This window comes from Bombina bombina, chromosome 2 (genome assembly GCF_027579735.1).
Source record: "Bombina bombina isolate aBomBom1 chromosome 2, aBomBom1.pri, whole genome shotgun sequence".
In the NCBI taxonomy this organism is placed as follows: domain Eukaryota; kingdom Metazoa; phylum Chordata; class Amphibia; order Anura; family Bombinatoridae; genus Bombina; species Bombina bombina.
Genome location: NC_069500.1, coordinates 834920279 through 834942466, shown reverse-complemented (window position 1 = coordinate 834942466; position 22188 = coordinate 834920279). Strand labels below are relative to the sequence as shown.

Below are 22188 nucleotides of genomic sequence, written 5' to 3'. Positions count from 1 at the left end.
CTGGGAAACACAACACAGACAACAGGACGCAGTATTGAGTCTAGTAATATTGTTAGCTAGAAAATGTATCTTAAAAAACTGGACAATAAGAAAGGGCCCCTCCTTTGCGGGCTTTAGGAACCTACTTAGAACACAGATATTTACGGAACAAATGGATGTTAGGATGGATGTTCAGAACAGGCTGGGTTTATTCCTGCGTAAATGGCGCAGACTCATACTTACCTTTGAATTGGAGATTCAGAGACTTATCCTGACCCCATTTAAGGACTCAGTTCTTTTTACTGAAGCGGAACTGAGAGGGGAGTGGGCACATTTATTTTAAACGACAATCATTCCGTAGGTGGACTGACTCCCCCTCCTTTCCTTTCCTCCTCCTCTTCCCCCAGCCTTCCCTCCCCCCACCCTTTTTTTTTTTTTTTTCTCTTCCTCCGCTGGGCCTCAAGGATAACAATATTAGTTTTTTTTTAGGTTTATTAATGTTATTAGTTAGATTAGGTTAAATATAAGTTTAGTCTTATTTGTGATAAAGATAATGGAAAAAGATTATGTCGGGGAAGTGCAATCACACAGACCAGATAGATATCATGTAAGATAGAAACGAAGTGTGGACAAAAGAAGAAAATATTCTACTTGACATTACTTTGTGTTATACTGTATTTAATTTATGAACTGCAATGTAAATCATGTCACCAGACATGATGGCCGCAAAAAATGTAATAACTGGAATGTGTGTATTGTTTTGCCGGACAACAATAAAAAGATATTTAAAAAAAAAAAAATTAAAAAGCTTTTTTGTTGATATGACTGATGCTACTAGTGGTAATGTTAGAGATGTGACAACTGTTACCAACGCAGCATTGAATTTAAACGCACTAGGTCTGTCTAATAAGAGTGTATTTACACCTGTACAGGTAAATCCTGGGGTTCAAGCATATATCCAATTGGTGCAAAAAGATGTTGAGGCTTTGGATAAGGTATCTGGGTTCCATAACCCACAACCCTATCTTTGAGGTGAAAAAAAGAAATTGAGGCTTGTGTTCACTTTGCATTTAAAAATGGCATTATTAATAAAGATGTAAGGAAGTTTATTCTTGAATCAGAAGACATCACTCCAGTGATGTATACATTGCTGAAAGTACACAAGGATCTGCAAGCCCCCCCGGGCAGCCCAATTGTGGCAGGCATGGGCTCAGTATTATCCAGAGTATCCATATATCTAGATAAAGCACTTAGGCCTTTTGTTATGTCTAGTTCATATATCCAAGATACAGGGGATTTTTTGGTCAAATTACGTGATTTACATTTGGAGGAAAATAAAGGCATTCTCTTTAGCCTTGATGTAACATCATTATATACAGCTATTACCCATGAGGCAGGTATTGGAGCGGTTGAAAAGGTTTTAAGTGAATCTGACAGATATACTATCCCACAGGCAGAATTTATTTTGCAGTTGTTTAATATTGTTTTAAGATGTAATTATTTTCTTTTTGGAGATAATTATTATCTTCAGCTCCAAGGTACGGCCATGGGTTCCAATGTCGCCCCCACATACGCCAATATTTTTATGAATATGTTTGAAGAACATTTTGTATACAGTAATCCTTTATTCTTATCGTATGGCGCCACCTGGTGGCGCTATATAGATGATGTGTTTGGCGTGTGGGGGGGGGTGACATTGGAACCCTGGTGAATTTTGTTAATGATTTAAATACAGCCACTAGTCACATCAGGTTTAAGTTAGTCTCTAGTGAGGAGAGTGTTGTATTCCTGGACACAGTTGTGTCAAAATGTACATCAGGCCTGACAGTAGACCTTTATAGGAAAACAACAGATTGCAACACTCTCCTGCACTACAAGAGTGCACATCCCCCTTCGTTAGTTAGATCCCTTCCTAGAAGTCAGTTCTTACGTGTGAGACGTATTGTGTCTGAGGAAACAGTGGTTAAGGATAGACTTAAAGAAATGGGGGATCGTTTCCTACAAAGGGGATATCCTCGTGAGCTTATTGAAACTGAAATTGAGAATGCATTGAATACCCCTAGACAAATGCTACTAGAAAAGAAAAAACTTATAGACCAAAAACCCTCTAGATTAGTATTTGTGAGTCAGTATGCACCTTGGAATCAACAGGTTCTGAGAATTCTCCGTAGACATTGGCACATTTTAAGCACTTGCAATCCAAGTGTTCAAGAATTTAAAATCCCCCCTATGCCTGCTTTTAAAAGAGGCAAAAACTTAAAGGATGTTTTGGTAAGGGCTGATATTGGTCCTTTTAAGGGTTCTGCCCAAACATATATTGGTAAGAAGAACTTGGGTAGTTTTCCCTGTTTAGGGTGTTCAAATTGTAATAGCTTAATTAAAGAGCCAACCTTTAGTCATCTAAGTACTGGTAAAAAATATTCCATCAAAGGGCACTATACCTGTAACACTGACTTTGTTGTTTATTTAATTAAATGCCCATGTGGGCTGGGGTATGTGGGGGAGACCTTACGCTGTGTACGTGAACACATTGTCCAGCACAAAAGTTGCATTAGGACTAAGAAAATTGATGCCCCAGTAGCCCATCATTTTTTGTAAGCAGGCCATAACCTTAGTCAATTAAGGTTCCAAATAATTGAGCAGGTTAAATACCCTAGGAGAGGGGGTGATCGTGCCAAACTTTTAAAAAAACGTGAAGCGTTTTGGATTTATGAGTTAGGCACGTTGTTTCCAGGTGGCATGAACAAAGAACTAGACTGGTCAATTTTTCTATAAATATATTTTTTGACAATACATGTTTCACCATTTTAGTATATGCTGTGAATTATATAAGGAAGTATTGATCTAGGGATATATCTTGTATTACATATATGTTTGCACTACTTATATATATATATATATATATATATATATATATATATATATATATATATATATATATATATATTCTGGCTATGTGTAAATTCTTTGTTGTTTAAGAAAAAAAGAAAAAATATTTGCTTGTGATTTTTTGTATGACCACTAGGTGGTAGTATTGGGTAAAGGTATTGTACCTGTTATACACAGGTGATTTAATTAACTTGGAAGGTGGGACTTGTTTAGGTATTTAAGAATGGAATCAGTGTCTGTTTAACTATGCATGATTAAGGACATTTGTCCGAAACGTTGCTGATTTTTGGAATTTGGCTCAATAAAAGCACTTTATCTTGGTAACTTGGTGGTGCGACTATCAATTTTTTGTTACCTTTACTGGGGGTATTGTGCAGTGCCCCTTAGTTTGCATACTGTGTGAATCCCAGGTGCTGGATCCTTGGAACTTTTTAGTCCAGTAGATAGATGCTCAAAAAACAAAGTATTGCAGTATGCAGTGATACCTTTTTTATTGGACTAACATAATTTCTCTTGTAAGGTGTATCCAGTCCACGGGTTCATCCATTACTTGTGGGATATTCTCCTTCCCAACAGGATGTTGCAAGAGGACACCCACAGCAGAGCTGTCTATATAGCTCCTCCCCTAACTGCCACCCCAGTCATTCTCTTGCAACTCTCGACAAGAAAGGAAGTATCAAGAGATATGTGGTGACTTAGTGTAGTTTTACCTTCAATCAAGAGTTTGTTATTTTTAAACGGTACCGGCGTTGTACTGTTTTTCTCTCAGGCAGAAATTAGAAGAAGAATTCTGCCTGGAGATTTGATGATCTTAGCGGTTTGTAACTAAGGTCCACTGCTGTTCTCACACATAACTGATGAATATGGGAAAACTTCAGTTGGGGGAACTGCCTGCAGATTACCTGCTTTGAGGTATGTTCAGTATTTTTTTTTCTAGAGAGAGGAATAAGTTCTAGAAAATGCTGACAGAGCCTTGTGTATTTGAGGTAAGCCTGATGCAGTGATTTAACAGCGACTGGGATCATGCTTACATAACAGGGTAATACTCATGTTAATATTCATATTGCTTAGTGACAAAACGTTTACATGATTTCATAAATAGGACGTTTTTTTCTCTGAGGGAGATAAGTCTTTATTTGGGGCCTAGTTTCCACATGGCTAGTCAGATACTCCCAGGAGTATTTTCTTAAGGCCCCTCTGACATCCAGTACATGGTGGGAGGGGCCTATTTAAGCACTCTAACTGTGCAGTTTTAATACAGACTGAGACATCCAGCTTCCCTAGAAGAGTCCTCTGGCATCTGAGAACCATTTCAAAGGGGTTATTTCTGCACAAAATCGTATTTAAGGGCAGGTAGGAGCCTCAGCAGAGCTGTGGCATGGTGCTCAATTGATTTTTAACGTTTTTCAATCCGGTTTGGGGCCTAAGGGGTTAATCATCCATTTGCAAGTGGGTGCAATGTTGCTTTAGTCCCTTACACATACTGTAAAAATTTCAAAGATTTTACTGTATTTTTTCACTGTTTTGCAGTTTAAGTGCTAGTTTTTTTCTCTTAAAGGCACAGTAACGTTTTTGTTTAATTGCTGTTGTTTAACTATGCATGATTAAGGACATTTGTCCGAAACGTTGCTGATTTTTGGTAACTTGGTGGTGCGACTATCAATTTTTTGTTATCTACTGGACTAACACGGCTACTCCAATCTTCACATATATATATATATATATATATATATATATATATATATATATATATATATATATATATATATATATATATATATATATATATATATATATATATATATATATATATATCTCAGAGGTGGCGCAAGTGAATGCTGCTTCCCAAAAAACACGGTGTAACGATAGATAATAGTATGTATATACCTATGGATATCTAAAAAAGATGCTTAATAATTGCCAATAGCTGATTATTCCAAAAATGAAATGCTAAATAGGTGTAAATCTTATAGTAGTATATTATATACTGTGGGTGAGCTGTGTGTTAAGCAAGGTCCCAAATACGATGAGAGATATAAAGGAAAAAGTTATTGACATTTATTTAATAACAGATTTGGAATTATACCATGAATAAAATGGGACACCGGTGTCAATATACAATCAATATATGCTATAATAAGACTGAAATGTAGCTAAAATATAATATATAAAATTGCTAAAATATTAAATGGCTAAAATTAAAGCACCATATATAACCAGGATATTAAACAAATAATATGTTGACCTGAGATAGATTAGCGTCCATTGGGTGTATATATTACACTGATATTAATCCCAAATGTATCAAAATGTTCATCAAATGTTATAACTAATGGTTGATACTGAATTTAGATGGCTCAAATCTTTGGTTTCGCTAAATATCAGCGTATGATATGAAGTCTATGGCGTACATTCAAGTGGTGTATATATTGGTAGCACGCAATTGTATTGCGCTGGGTAAGAATGTTCTTCAGTTAAAGGACCAGTCAACACAGTAGATTTGCATAATCAACAAATGCAAGATAACAAGACAATGCAATAGCACTAAGTCTGAACTTCAAATGAGTAGTAGATTTTTTTCTGACAATTTTAAAAAGTTATCTCTTTTTCCACTCCCCCTGTACCATGTGACAGCCATCAGCCAATCACAAATGCATACACGTACCATGTGACAGCCATCAGCCATTCACAAATGCATACACACTTATTCTTGCACATGCTCAGTAGATGCTGGTGACTCAAAAAGTTTAAATATAAAAAGACTATGCACATTTAGTTAATGGAAGTAAATTGGAAAGTTGTTTAAAATGGCATGCTCTATCTGAGTAATGAAAGTTTAATGTTGATTGAGTGTCCCTTTAATAAAGCTCAAGAGTACCTGCGTGTTCAGGTGAATCGTGGTTCAATGTCTTTTCTGATATTATACTCACAGTGCACTGCAGTGTTATCCCGGAATTACTCTGGTTCCAGTCTGATGTGCCTTACCGACTTCTAGTGAACTGATGTCTATTTATCCTTGATAAGACCTGTGTTGCGGTCTGCAAGTTACCGGGTAAAGTGCTAACTTCTCAGCCTCAGTGCACTGTGAGTATAATATCAGAAAAGACATTGAACCACGATTCACCTGAACACGCAGGTACTCTTGAGCTTTATTAACTGAAGAACATTCTTACCCAGCGCAATACAATTGTGTGCTACCAATATATCCACCACTTGAATGTACGCCATAGACTTCATATCATACACTGATATTTAGCGAAACTAAACATTTGAACTAAATTCAGTATCAACCATTAGTTATAACATCTGATGAACGTTTTGATACATTTGGGATTAATATCAGTGTAATATATACACCTAAGGGACGCTTATCTATCTCAGGTCAACACATTATTTGTTTAATATCCTGGTTATATATGGTGCTTTAATTTTAGCCATTTTATATATTATATTTTAGCTACATTTCAGTCTTATAGCATATATTGATTGTATATTGACACCGGTGTCACATTTTATTCATGGTATAATTCCAAATATGTTATTAAATAAATGTCAATAACTTTTACCTATATATCTCTCATCGTATTTGTGACCTTGCTTAACACACAGCTCACCCACAGTATATAATATACTACTATAAGATTTACACCTATTTAGCATTTCATTTTTGGAATAATCAGCTATTGGCAATTATTAAGCAACTATTTTAGATATCCATAGGTATATACATACTATTATCTATCGTTACACCGTGTTTTTTGAGAAGCAGCATTCACTTGCGCCACCTCTAAGATATATATATTTTCTGTTGTTGTTGTTCTAGCCAATCAGTGCTGGCTCCTAGGAACTCCACGTGCGTGAGTACAGTGTTATCTATATGAAACACATGAACTAACACCCTCTAGTGGGGAAAAACTATCAAAATGCCCTGAGCTAAGAGGCAGCCTTCAAGGGCTTAGAAATTAGCATATGAACCTCCTAGGTTTAGCTTTCAAATAAGAATACCAAGAGAACAAAACAAATTTGATGATGAAAGTAAATTGGAAAGTTGTTTAAAATTACATTCTCTATTTGAATCATGAAAGTTTTTTTTTGGACTTGACTGTCCCTTTAAGCATGCAAAGTAAAACAACTTTGTAATATACTTTCATTATTTATTTTGCCTCCATTTCCTGTAATTAAAGACTGAAAATTGTGCATTTTCCAGTCTGAAACCGAGAGCAAATGACAGGTTTCATAAGTCTTGCCTTCCCCCATATCTATCTCTAATTTATTTTATCAGTTGAAGCCAAACAATGGAGATTTTGTTAACAAAATGACAGTGGCAAGCCCTGCTGTCCCCAGACTCAAATCTGGATTGGCTCATCCTAATAAGCAAAGTTGTGAGTGGAGTTTTACCTATTATTGCAGCAAACAAGTTGTTAATCTGTTCTAATAATGTTGGAAGAGTGCAGAAAATGAAACGATTTGTTTATTTTTTTTTCCTTCTATAATTGGGTCCTTACCATTTCATGCAAGATGTCGTTCGTTAGGAAGCTATCCTGTGTATAAGTCACTTCAACTTCCATTGGAATCCCATAATCATTTGGACGATGCTGCAACAAAAAGAAACGTTTTTGACACCTCCTAAATAAAGCAACTAAACCCACCTTAAAGGGATATGGAAAAAAAAAATATCTTTCGTGATTCAGATAGAGAATGCAATTTTAAGCAACTTTCTAATTTACTCATTATCAATTTTTCTTTGTTCTCTTGGTATTTTTATTTTGAAAAGCAACTAATGCTTATGAGCCGACCCATCTTTAGTTCAGAACCTGGGTAGCGCTTGCTTATTAGTGGCTAAATGTAGCCACCAATCAGCAAGCGCTACTCAGGGTGCTGAACAAAAAATGGGCCGGCATCTAAACTTTCATTCTTGCTTTTGCAAATAAAGATACACAGAGAAATTGATAACAGGAGTAAGTTAGAAACTTGCTTAACATTGCATGCTCTATCTGAATCATGAAAGAAAAAAATGTGGGTTTCATATCCCTTTAATTACCCACTTTTCTTACCTCAGCAGGGGGCATGACCCAGAATGGAGAAATTGTAGACTGAACACCTTGGTTCCCCTGAAAGTATGGTCCTGACAGCAGAAAGACAAATAAGGAGTCGGTGGTGGATAATCAACATTGGAAGGTTGCAGGAAGAAGGTTGTTAGGGGAGAATAAAAAGCACAATGGTCATAACTAGATATTTTACCACAGATAATGCCGATACAGGGCTGGAAGCTGTTTTCAGAGCCCTGCAATTTGAGTTGATAATCCATCTGAGCTTCAATGTCCTGCAGGGATGGCATTGCTGGGTTCATGGGGTGGCTGTGATACCAACCAACCAATGAGAGACCTCTTAGAAACATATTCTGACAGATCTGGAAGAAGAGGATAAATAGTGAAGTATGAGAAAAGAGAAGTTACATGAAAGCAAAAAAAGAAAAGGCGCTGTTACTTGTAACACATTTGAGCTACAATAAAATGCTCTAACTATGTGTTTAACCCCTGCAAAGGTCAAGAGCAACAGTGCACCAGTGGGAGCTACCTGAACATATGTGCTAAAGTAATGAACAGGCTGATCCTAAAGATAAGTATACCCAAGTGTCAAGTAGAGAAAACAAGATCTGGAGTTAAAGGGACAAAATAAAATTTAAAATTAAAGTTTCATGATTCAGATTGAGCGTGCTATTTTAATTGACTTTCCAATTTACTTTCATTATTAAATTGTGTACACTCTATTTCTATACACACTTTCTCCTAATGAGCATTTGCACAACATCACAGTGTATACGTATCCGAGTCTGTGATTAGCTGATGGCTGTCACATGATACAGGGGTCCGGCAAACCGAAATACTTTTTTAAATTTGTTACTGCATTGTCTTTTTTTTTTTAAATTGAGGTTGTGCAAATAAAATAACAAAGAAGAATTCCAATTATACAAAAGTATTATACAAGTCAAGGTTACATTAACCATTAGCATACATGGAATCAACACAACAAATTGCAAAAGGTTAAACTGGAACCTCTATTTTATAATATAGTGAAATGTTTGTATAGCTCTAAGAAATAGATTAACCATCTATAAGGTTTAAAAGAAAAGAGAAATACAAATTATAGTATAATATGTAGGATGCAATAAATTCTGTATAATATAGTAAAATCCCCCCTAGTAATAAAGAGGGAAAACTATTAAGCTACAATCTGAGCAGACCTACTGGTCTGAGGGAACTAGATGGATTCTATATCATGGTGTTGTGTGATATAATAAAGAAAAATACTAAGGGGGTCGTGGAAAGTGCGGTATAAGCAAGAGAAACCGCATATTTAGTTCTCCTGTATCTAGGAGACTCATTATGACATTATGGGGAGGGGAGGTGGTAATTGAAATATAATAAGCAAGACCTAGTAAAAATGTGTTATATAATGGACTCTGTAGGTTCAAAAATTTACTATAGTAATATTGATAAAAAGCTGAGATTATATGCATGTGGATAGCTTGATTAGTTAATTAGAGTAAACCTTCCATCAAGGTATATATTGGAGTAAAGGGAACTGTTTAGGGTTAAGGAATTATGGACACACTCACAACAGGAATGAAAGGCCCATGACCTAGATAAACTGAAAAAATGCGTATCAATAAAGGGCTCAGTATGCTAGGGCACTACCGATATGGAAAGTACAGTGCTAAGAATATAAAAATTAAATACCCATAAAGGAGCTCTATTAGGCCAGGGAAAGTGAGGTTTTGAGTTAGTACGGCTGAAATAGGTTTCTCATATGTAGAAATCATTAGCTCTCTTCCAGGGAGCTACTGTCACAATATAAAAAACTTACAGCTTATATTGATGTTAGTTAGTATTAAATGAGAATATTTAACAAATTCCATGCATGTGCCTGAGAGTGCAAAAGACATGAAAATTCTGTATGGGTCTCCGTATGATGACCAGACTAAGCAGCCCAAGACAAAGATATAGTCTATAAATATAATATGACACTAAACCTGTTTTTATGATAGGAGTACCATAGGATGGTCTGTGTTGCTGAGAAGCAAATTATAAATACTGCCTTACCATAACGAAAGAGTCAAAAATGTTCCTACCCGTGTAGCTAAACTCTGCTGGCCGGGTATGGGCCCTATACCCAGCACAAGTGTGACATAACAGTAAGTAGATAACCAACTACTAAAGGGAAAAACATACATCACATTTTGTAAGGTTTAGATGCAATATACTACATTAAACGTTATGGCACAAGCGGCTTCTATTTATATAACACATGGACAGGATAGTGAATGTAATCTTACTTGCAGCACCATAGTTGTAGACATGGTCAGGTGACCAACCTATTTTCGAGTTTTCATGCATTTATGTTACTCTCACAATGTGAAGACTAGATATCTGATATGGAACAACAAACAGGATAACACAACAGTCATAAAAATACATAGAGCCCAACCAAACAAGACTATAACCCTTACAGGAATACCCCAAAAAAATACCATCACCATTGCATTCAATGCGAACATTTCTGCTACCACCCTCTTAGAATATGAGCAGCTTTTGTATATTCTTGGAACTAGTCAACTATATAAAGGTAAACATATCAGTACATTATTTAAACAGGCAGATTTGCATTACGGTGCAAGACTGTGTCCAAACCTCTCCTATGGAGCGATGTATTTACAAAAAATAAGCATAACGCTGCCCAGGCCGCTGGCAGCAATGTGTCATAGCTAGAAACTATTCCTTAATTCCAAACATATGCTTAAAGTATATAAATCTGCAGATATGAGAGTATTGTATTGTATAGTAAAGTGTTTAGATTCTGTTTACATCGTGATGGGTGCAAGTAAACAGTAAGGAGCCTCTAGATATAAAGAGGTAAATATATGTGGGCGGAAATTTGTATAAAGCTCAAAGCTTAAGTGTGCCAATATTATAGTATTATTTCTACCAACGCAGTAACTAGCTGCAAACTTCAATGTTAAAAAACAAAATTTATGCTTACCTGATAAATTTATTTCTCTTGTGGTGTATCCAGTCCACGGATTCATCCATTACTTGTGGGATATTCTCCTTCCCAACAGGAAGCTGCAAGAGGACACCCACAGCAGAGCTGTCTATATAGCTCCTCCCCTAAGTGCCACTCCCAGTCATTCGACCGAAGACAAGCAAGAGAAAGAAACTATAGGGTGCAGTGGTGACTGTAGTTTAAAAATAAAAAACACCTGCCTTAAAATGACAGGGCGGGCCGTGGACTGGATACACCACAAGAGAAATAAATTTATCAGGTAAGCATACATTTTGTTTTCTCTTGTAAGGTGTATCCAGTCCACGGATTCATCCATTACTTGTGGGATACCAATACCAAAGCTATAGGACACGGATGAAGGGAGGGACAAGGCAGGCGCTTAAACGGAAGGCACAACTGCCTGTAAGACCTTTCTCCCAAAAATAGCCTCCGAAGAAGCAAAAGTATCAAATTTGTAGAATTTAGAAAAAGTATGAAGCGAAGAACAAGTCGCCGCCTTACAAATCAGTTCAACAAAAGCCTCATTCTTAAAAAGCCCATGTGGAAGCTACCGCTCTAGTAGAATGAGCTGTAATTCTTTCAGGAGGCTGCTGGCCAGCAGTCTCATAAGCTAAGCGGATTATACTTCTTAGCCAAAAAGAAAGAGAAGTTGCCGAAGCCTTTTGGCCTCTCCTCTGTCCAGAGTAGACCACAAACAAAGCAGATGTTTGACGAAAATCCTTCGTAGCTTGGAAATAAAATTTTAAAGCACGAACCACATCAAGATTGTGTAATAGACGTTCCTTCTTTGAAGAAGGATTAGGACATAGTGAAGGAACAACAATTTCCTGATTGATATTTTTATTAGATACCACCTTAGGAAGAAAACCAGGTTTGGTACGTAACACTACCTTATCTGCATGGAGAATGAGGTAAGGGGAATCACATTGTAAAGCAGATAACTCCGAAACTCTTCGAGCCGAGGAGATAGCTACTAAAAACAGAACTTTCCAAGATAAAAGTTTAATATCTATGGAATGCAAAGGTTCAAACGGAACCCCTTGCAGAACCTTGGTGCCATAGCTAACCCAAAGGGAAGAGCCACAAACTGGTAATGCCTGTCTAGGAAGGCGAACCTGAGAAACCGATGATGATCTCTGTGTATCGGAATGTGAAGATAAGCATCCTTTAAGTCCACGGTAGTCATATATTGACCCTCCTGGATCATAGGTAGGATGGTTCGAATAGTCTCCATCTTGAAGGATGGGACCCTGAGAAATTTGTTGAAGATCTTGAGATCTAAGATTGGTCTGAAGGTTCCCTCTATCTTGGGAACTACAAACAGATTTGAATAGAAGCCTTGCCCCTGTTCCTCCTTTGGAACTGGGTGGATCACTCCCATAACTAGGAGGTGTTGAACACAATGTAAGAATGCCTCTCTCTTTATCTGGTTTGCAGATAATTGTGAGAGATGAAATCTCCCTTTTGGGGAAGAAGCTTTGAAGTCCAGAAGATATCCCTGGGACACAATTTCCAACGCCCAGGGATCCCTGGACATCTCTTGCCCAAGCCTGGGCGAAGAGAGAAAGTCTGCCCCCTACTAGATCCGTTTCCGGATCGGGGGCTGACCTTTCATGCTGTCTTAGAGGCAGCAGCAGGTTTTTTGGCTTGCTTACGTTTGTTCCAAGCCTGGTTAGGTCTCCAGACCGGCTTGGACTGGGCAAAATTTCCCTCTTGTTTTGTATTAGAGGAAGTTGAAGCTGCACCACTCTTGAAGTTTCGAAAGGAACGAAAATTAGTCTGTTTGGTCCTTAATTTGTTGGACCTATCCTGAGGAAGGGCGTGACTTTTTCCTCCAGTAATATCAGAAATGATCTCCTTCAGTCCAGGCCCGAATAGGGTCTTCCCCTTGAAGGGAATGTTGAGAAGCTTAGACTTTGAAGTAACGTCAGCTGACCAGGAATATAAGCCATAGCGCCCTACGCGCCTGAATAGCAAAACCTGAGTTTTTAGCCGTTAGCTTGGTTAAATGAACAACGGCATCAGAAACAAATGAATTGGCTAGCTTAAGAGCTTTAAGCTTGTCAAGGATATCATCCAACGGGGTTTCTACTTGTAGAGCCTCTTCTAGAGACTCAAACCAGAAGGCCGCAGCAGCAGTGACTGGGGCAATGCATGCAAGAGGCTGGCTGCTCCCTCCACCTTAGGGACCATCTGCCACAAGTCCCGTGTAACGGCATCTATAGGGAACATCTTTTTAAAAACAGGAGGGGAAGAGAACGGTACACCTGGTCTATCCCATTCCTTAGTAATAATTTCTGAAAACCTCTTAGGGATTGGAAAAACATCAGTGTAAACAGGCACTGCATAGTATTTATCCAACTTACACAATTTCTCTGGGACTACAATGGCGTCACAGTCATCCAGAGTTGCTAAAACCTCCCTGAGCAACACGCAGAGGTGTTCAAGCTTAAATTTAAATGTAAACATATCAGAATCAGGATGAAGTGTCTTCCCTGAATCAGAAAAATCACCCACAGATAGAAGCTCTCCTGCTTCGGCTTCTGCACATTGCGAGGGTATATCAGACATAGCTACTAAAGCGTCAGAGAGCTCTGTATTTGTTCTAGTCCCAGAGCTATCTCGCTTTCCTTGTAACCCTGGCAGTTTGGACAATACCTCTGTAAGGGTATGATTCATAACTGCCGCCATGTCTTGTAAGGTATACGCAATGGGCGCGCTAGATGTACTTGGCGTCCCTTGAGCGGGAGTTATAGGTTCTGACACGTGGGGAGAGTTAGTTGGCATAGCTTCCCCCTTGTCAATTTCCTCTGGTGATAAATCTTTTAAAGCCAGAATATGGTCTTTATAATTTATAGTAAGATCAGTGCATTTGGTACACATTCTAAGAGGGGGTTCCACAATGGCTTCTAAACATAATGAACAAGTAGTTTCCTCTATGTCAGACATGTTTAACAGACTAGTAATGAGACCAGCAAGCTTGGAAAACACTTTAATAAATGTTAAAAAGCAGAATATAAAAAACGGTACTGTGCCTTTAAGAGAAAAAAACAATCACATAAACTGCAAAACAGTGAAAAAAAGCAGTAAACTCTACGAAATTTTTACAGTGTGTATAATAGACTAAAACAGCATTGCACCCACTTGCAAATGGATGATTAACCCCTCAGGCTCAAAAACGAATCAGAAAAACTGTAAAACCGTTATAAACAGTCACAAGCAAACTGCCACAGCTCTACTGTGACTCCTACCTGCCCTTAAAACGACTTTTGTAGGCACAAAAACCCTTTACAGAGGTCCTATATGTCAGGGGACTCCTTCAGGGAAGCTGGATGTCTCAGATTGTAAAAACTACTGCGCAATTAGAGCGCGAAAATAGGCCCCTCCCACCATGTACTCAAAGTGGAAGGGCCATAATAACTACTCCTAGGAGAAATCTAATCAGCCATGTGGAAAACTAGGCCCCAAATAAAGATTTATCACCTTCAGTAAAAAACGTTTTTTATATATCATGCAAACGTTTTACATACTAAGTAATAAGAGCAATTAACATGAATATTACTCTTTACTGCAAGCATGATCCCAGTCGTTTGTTAAATCACTGTAATCAGGCTTACCTTAAATATATCGGGCACTGTCAGCATTTTCTAGACCTTATCATCTCTCTAGAAAAAAAATATACCGAACATACCTCAGTACAGGAAATTCTGCAGGGCATTCCCCCAGCTGAAGTTTTCCCATACTCTTCAGTTATGTGTGAGAACGGCAGTGGACCTTAGTTACAACCTGCTAAGATCATCAAAAACCTCAGGCAGAACTCTTCTTCTAATTTCTGCCTGAGGCAAAAACAGTACAACGCCGGTACCATTTAAAAATAACAAACTTTTGATTGAGGATAAACTACACTAAATCACCACATATCTCTTGATACTTCCTTTCTTGTCGAGAGCTGCAAGAGAATGACTGGGAGTGGCAGTTAGGGGAGGAGCTATATAGACAGCTCTGCTATGGGTGTCCTCTTGCAGCTTCCTGTTGGGAAGGAGAATATCCCACAAGTAATGGATGAATCCGTGGACTGGATACACCTTACAAGAGAAAGGGCAATACCAAGATATAAGACTTGTAGTTATAGATCTAACAGCAATACTTGCAGGGTAAGGATATAGCATCAGTCACCATAAGTAACTAGTTGACATTAAGCATTTTCAGCTCAGAGCAAGATGAGAGGCTAAGTGTAAGGAGTTTATGAATCTTAATAAAGAGATGCATTATGTCCCTCTACTATCTAAGACTGCTTCAGTTCGCTTCGGTTGTAAATCCCCGGTTGACGTGGTCCTCGTGATACTCAAACATTAAATGTCATCATGCAACCACAGCAGTCAGGCACATGAGTGATGCAAAGTGGAAAATAAGGTCCTGTAACTAGGTTTATAGAAAAGGTGTAAACTGCAAGGTACAACAAGGCACGTATGCCAAGAAGGGAAAGTGCTGTGAGATCCTGTAATTAAGGCAGTAACAAGAGTTCAGACCCGTCTAATACCTTAGCCTATTCCACATCTGAGGTTGACTTGTCCAGGGGACGATGGTAAGTAGCAATGCGTCAGGTGCTGAAGTAGCCGGTGCCCATCTCCACACCATCTCCGTGAAACGCATCCTCCTTCGTCAGTAGGAAATACTGTCCGGTAATGATCCGCCGCCATGTCTTTATAGATTAGGGCCCCAAGTGACTCCAGTTCCAGCTGTTCAGCCGGAGAGCAGGCGGCCACATAAACAGTGGGGAAAGGTAAGTAGGATTTTTCAGACGCAATTGAGAGGTAGGGATTGTGCTGGCCCGTTCTCTCCCAGACATGGATGCAAGGTTGTGGGCATGGCATTACAAGATGAAGTGGGGCCTCCGTCCTAGCACTTTCTGCGTTGGTAAAGGAAAACGACACTTCGTCTCCCACCTTGTACAGTGCCCGATCCTGTACCATCTGGGTAGCTAAGCTGCAGCCGTTAGTAGGGAAAAGCTTAGTCAGTTGTGTCTCCGGAAGGCGGACTCAATAAGGCCTCGTGCTATCAGCTCCCAGTCTGCAGCGGCCGCCATCTTGTTGTTCCCGTGGGTCAAAAATGCAGCTGGTATAGTTGTTGAGACTGCTCCGGTACCTTAGTGCAGTGGGTTGGGAAAATAGTGAGTCGCTGTGCGAATACTGTGGATCTTGATTCTGACCACTGTCGGCACCTATCCTCCAGCCGCTGCTTCTTTATAGTTGCATTCGTTAGCCTATATCGGCTTGAAAAGGGTGTGCAGATGCTCAATTTGGGATGGTAATAGGCTGTAGGATGGGTTCTCCAAAAGTATTATAAACTCGCTGATTAAGTCATAGTTTTGTTCCCAAAATCAGGTTGTAGAGCCGGAGCTCCTGCAATATGCGTCCGGCTGGTTGGATAGTTGGCTCCGCCCCCCCTGCATTGTCTTTTTATTATGCATGTGTTGATTATCCAGTTCTACTGTATTTAATAGTAATTTAAGAAACAAGATATCTCTCATCCATTTGAAAGAGCAGCATTTGAATACGCTGATATTTTTTTTTATTTGAAAAAGTATGAGGCAAAAGGTGATTACATTAAAATGAAAACAAATACAGCAGCATCATTTATGTACTTACTACTAATATTTATTAGCTCATAGGTATTATCTGTAAATGCTCATTGGCTGTTAGATACTTTCAACTAACCTTTATTCACTCATAGGTGCAACTACATCAAATCCATTTCAAATATTTCTCTTTTATATGAAACAAAAACACAAGAACAACAACTTGACAGTGTTTTGTGAAATGTGCAACCCGTATACAAAACGGTGCTTAGCTCAGGCACATGCATCATATAATGATGTATCATTTGCAGACACAACAGGAAGATGGGATGCTGAACAAATATGATGTTTCCTAATTACCTTTTTTACAGTATATTTTCATAATAATGAATTTCTCTACCAAGGATAAAAATTCAGATACACTATGGGCTTGATTTATCAAGTTATGGCAGACAGGGGAGTACATATGCGCCCCAGCTCGCCTCTGGCGAGCAGCAATTCACCCCCTGCCCACGCACAGCCAATCACACGCAGGCAGAGCTGTCAATCTCCCGGTCAGACGAGACCGAGGAGATTTAAATTCTCCAGCTAAGAGGTTAGGAAGCAGCAGGTTCAGGTGGAAATATTGACAAAATAAGTGTAATGTTTTAGTGTCTAATACTAATAGTGTTTAATACCGTAGGTTTAAAGTAGGCATAGCTAGCTAAAAAGACTTCAAAACTACGGTATTAAAAGGTATTTAATTTGAATTTGTTGTTTGGGGTACTCCAGACTACATTTTGGAACCCTAATATAGCTGCATGACTCTCTAACATGAGCCTTGACTTTTCATACTTTATCATTGGTAAACTAACAGGTATAGGTCTCTGGTATTCCCAGAGAGAAAATCACTAGCATTTTTCATTAGATATTGCTAATCCATGCTTGATATATGGGAATCTTGGCCTCTCATATCTATGCTCTATCTTTGGTAAACTAACAGGTATAGGTCTCTGGTATTTCCGGAGAGAAAATTGACCTCTCATGAGCCTTGACTTTTTATATCTATACTTTATCATTGGTAAACTAACAGGTATAGGTCTCTGGTATTCCCAGAGAGAAAATCACTAACTTAAGAGCATTTTTTATTAGATACTGCTAGCCTATGCGAGCTATATGGGAGTCTTGACCACTCACATCTATGCTCTAACACTGGTAAACTAACAGGTATAGTCTCTGGTATTTTCAAAGAGAAAATTACTTAAAGCATTGTTTACCTGATTTGACAGTTTGTACTATCTATGTGAGTTTCAACTTTCTATTCCCACACCATTATCTGTAATTAACAGGTACCTAATGGTATAGGTCTCTGGCATTTTCAGGGATCACTTATTTTATATCATTGCCTTATTACTGGTAATCACAGGTATAGGTTCTTGGTATTAACAGGTATTGGTCTCTGGTATTCCCAGAGAGATACTATTACTGACATTTAGAGGCGATCTGTATAATGTTCTCTGATATAATGCATATATTTTTATACTAGTGGGGTCATTGGTAACTAACTGGTATAGACTGGCTACACGGGCCTCTGATATAGCCTAAGCTATAGGTCACTTACCACCAGGTACAGCTTACTCATTATGTTGTTACTGATATCCATAGAGGAGAGGAACATTTGATTCCATTTTTATCTCTATTTGGTATATGTCCTTGGTGCCTCTACATCATTGCCTCATCACCGGCAATTAACAGGTATAGGTCTCCGGTATTTCCAGAGAGAATACAATTGCTCACATTTAGAGGCATCACTCATCATTTGTTGAATAGCAAATACTTATGTCCTCAGTTATTAACTTGGGGCTTCTTCCATATTCAGCAGAACTATTATCGGTAATCAAAAGGTATAGGATACTGGTCTCTGATATAGGTCCCTTGGTATTATAAGGTATAGCTCTCTGGATATCCAGTCACCAATATTTACATAGACCACAATATCTGACTTATACTCATAGGCATCATTATTGATCAATATATAGGATTAGCAGATACTACATGTCTGTTTTTCTTTTATGAGCTGAGATATCAGGGCACTTTCAATAATGATGTAACCCATCATTATAGCCAGACAACCACTTCCTGTAAATTTCGATATCATATCAACTTAGTGATTTTGTTATAGTTATTACCTTGCAGGGTTACCTCTTATCCAGGCATCTTTCAGGCCGTGAAGTTTTTATTTCTGTTCCATGTTATTTTTTGAATTTACCCCGCTAAAGTAGGCTATGCAAATTTTTAAACTATCATCTCCGTACCCTCTGTTTTTAACCTATGAAGTAAAAGTTATGTTTTATTTTTTATAACTTCATCCTTTGCTCCAAGATAAATTATTTACTAACCAAATGTTGTGAGTGCTACATTTGTACTCTTTTTCAGTTCTTAACTGATTTGTCTCGAATTATTGATCAGTACAAGCACCATCCCCTGTGAGATATTTACTATTAAGTAACCACGTATATGGGCACGTTTAATTAATTAGAAGTAGTGCCATTGGTATTTTCTTTGATAACAGTTAGCAATAGGTTACTAGAGTGTGCAGCCAATTGTTGTGTGGAATATAAGTTTTATGCACCACATCTAACAGGAACTGAAAAGCTCACAAATTCGGAATGGAACAACAGGAAAAAGGGACAAAATAAATAATGAAAGTATATTACAATTTATCATTTTATATTACCATCTCAAAGTATTTAATGTACCTTTTAATTTGTTGTAACGACATTTAGACTCCTCTGATAAGTTAGTCTAGAGTAAAACAACAGAAATGTATTGTAATTACAAGATGTTTACTGTTCCTTTAACTTCTGGCAATTTACTGCTTACCTTTGTAACCTTCTAGGTTATTTGCTGGGATTCAACAGATTCAATTTCCCATTTATACAAAAAAATGTGTTTTGTTTTCTCAAAAATCTTGCTGGCTCCTATACTTGATAGCATCTGACTTATCTTTCCAATGGCATGGAGAGTCCACGATTTCATTCACTACTGTTGGGAAAATCACCGCCTGGCCACCAGGAGGAGGCAAAGACACCCCAGCCAGAGCTTAAAGGGACATAAACCCAAATTTTTCCTTTCATGAGTCAGATAGAGCATACAATTTTAAACAACTTTCCAATTTACTTCTGTTATCCAATTGTATTTGTTTTCTTGTTATCCTTTGCTGAAAAGCTAGGATGTAAGCTCATAAGTGTGCACGTGTCTATAGCACTATATGGCAGCAGTTTTGCAACAATGTTATACATTAGCAGGAGTAGATGGCAGCACTATTTCCTGTCATGTAGTGCTTCAGGCATGTGCACGCTACCTACCTAGGTATCTCTTCAACAAAGAATAACATGAGAACAAAGCAGATTGATATTAGAAGTAAATTGGAAACTTTTTTTAAATTGTATTCTCTATCTAAATAATAAAAGAAAATGTTTGGGTTTAATGTCCATTTAAAGGGACATAATACTCATATGCTAAATCACTTGAAAGTTATGCTGCATAACTGTAAAAAGCTGACAGGTAAATATCACCTGAGCATCTCTATGTAAAAAAGGAAGATGTTTTACCTCATAATCTCCTCAGCTCACCAGAGTAAGTGCTGTGAAAAAGGTTATACTTCAGTTACTGTCCAGCTGCAGGTAAGAAAAAAAAATGAAGAAAAACAAAATTTATGCTTACCTGATAAATTTATTTATTTTCGGATATGGTGAGCCCACGGTTTGAGTAATTATTGTTGACAATATCACTGCTGGCCAGCAGGAGGAGGCAAAGAGCACCACAGTTAAACTGTTAAAGGGATAGATAATCCCTTTATTACCCATTCCCCAGTTTTGCATAACCAACACAGTTATATCAATATATGTTTTACCTCTGTGATTACCTTGTATCTAAGCCTCTGCAGACTGCCCCCTTATCTCAGTGCTTTTGACAGACATGCAGTTTAGCCAATCAGTGCAGACTCCTAAATAACTCCACGGGAGTGAGCACAATGTTATCTATATGACACACATGAACTAGTACTATCTAACTGTGAAAAACTTTCAAAATGCTCTGAAATAAGGGGCGGTTTTCAACGGTTTAGAAATCAGTTTGAGCCTACCTAGGTTTAGCTTTTCAAAAATACCACCAAGGGAGCAAAGCAAATTTAATGATTAAAGTCAATTGGAAAGTTGTTTAAAATTGTATGCCCTATCTGAATCATGAAAGAAAGTTTAATTTTGTATAGACTGTCCCTTTAAGTATCACTCCCTTGCCCACAAACCCCAGTCATTTCACCGAAGGGAAATGGAGAAAAAGGACTAACACATGGTGTAGAGGTGCCTGAGGTTATATCTTAAAATAAACGGTGGGGTCGTGGACTTTTGTTTTTCTTTCCTAAGATATGGTGAGTCCACAACTTGAGTAATTACTGTTGGGAACCAATACCCAAGGTAGAGGACACGGATAAATAGGGAGGGACAAGAAAGGCAGTCCTAAACAGAAGGCAACCACCTCTTTAAGAACTTTTCTCCTAAAAGAAGCCTCAGCCGAGGTAAAAATATCAAATTTGTAAAATTTTGAAAAAAGTATGTAGAGAAGACCAAGTTGTAGCCTTGCAATTTTGTTCCACAGAAGCTTCATTTTTGAAAGCCCATGAAGAGGAAACAACTCTTGTGGAATGAGCCGTAATTCTCTCAGGAGGCTGCTGTCCTGCAGTCTCATAAGACAAATGAATTATACTTCGTAACCAAAAAGAAAGAGTAGTAGCAGTAGCTTTCTGACCTTTACGTTTCCCAGAGAAACAGACAAAGAGGGCAGAGGACTGGCGAAAATCCTAAGTTGTCTGTAAGTAGAATTTAAGAGCATGTACAACATCCAAATAGTGTAACACACGTTCTTTGGAAGAAGGATTAGGACACAGAGAGGGAACAACAATTTCCTGATTGATATTTCTATTAGAAACAACCTTAGTAAGGAAACCTAACTTAGTACGAAGAACCGCCTTATCGGCATGCAAAATAAGATAAGAGAAATCACACTGCAGAGCTGAGAGTTCAGAGATAACAACAAGAAACAAAACCTTCCAAGATAACAACTTAATGTCTATGGAATGCAACAGCTCAAACGGCGCCAGCTGTAAAACTTTAAGAACAAGGTTAAGGCTCCAAGGAGGAGCAACAGACTTAATGACAGCAACACTACCACAAACACTGTGGCGCTTACCAGCCTCCAGGAGATCTGTATTCAGGGCAGCGTGTCTTCAGCGGAACACCGGTCAGTCCTCTCTTCAAGCTCCTCCTCACTTCCTAGGTGCCTCAGGCATATAGACGTCAACGTCACGACGTCACAATATCCAATAGAATTTCTGACAAGCCGGGCATCACACGGAGGTAAAGTTGAAAAAAGTGGATACAGGGGGTTCCATAAAAAATTATATATAACCTTTATTTATATATAACCTTTACTTCGACAAGCTAAAAACAAAAACAAAAACAGGGCTCGCAGCCCATAGTGTTAGAATAGGGTTTTCAGTGAAGAATACAAACGAGCAGACATGTTTCGTGTGGGGCTACCACACTTGCTGACAGCTTACTGAGCTCTCCACTGAAGTCTCTATTTAAAGGGACAGACAACAATTAATTACCTTAATTAATTACACATCATTCTTAATG

General features: G+C 38.2%; 1 protein-coding gene across 1 annotated transcript in view; it reads right to left on the bottom strand.

Moving 5' to 3' along the window:
* Window positions 1–22188, bottom strand: part of MPND (MPN domain containing) — a 224561-nt gene that overhangs the window by 141884 nt on the left and 60489 nt on the right. Inside the window, exons 9-11 of the mRNA XM_053700111.1 lie at window positions 8110–8278; window positions 7923–7993; window positions 7374–7463 (exon numbers count right to left, since the gene is read on the bottom strand). Of these exons, the coding sequence (XP_053556086.1) occupies window positions 7374–7463; window positions 7923–7993; window positions 8110–8278 (330 nt within the window). The remainder of the gene's footprint in view (window positions 1–7373; window positions 7464–7922; window positions 7994–8109; window positions 8279–22188) is intronic.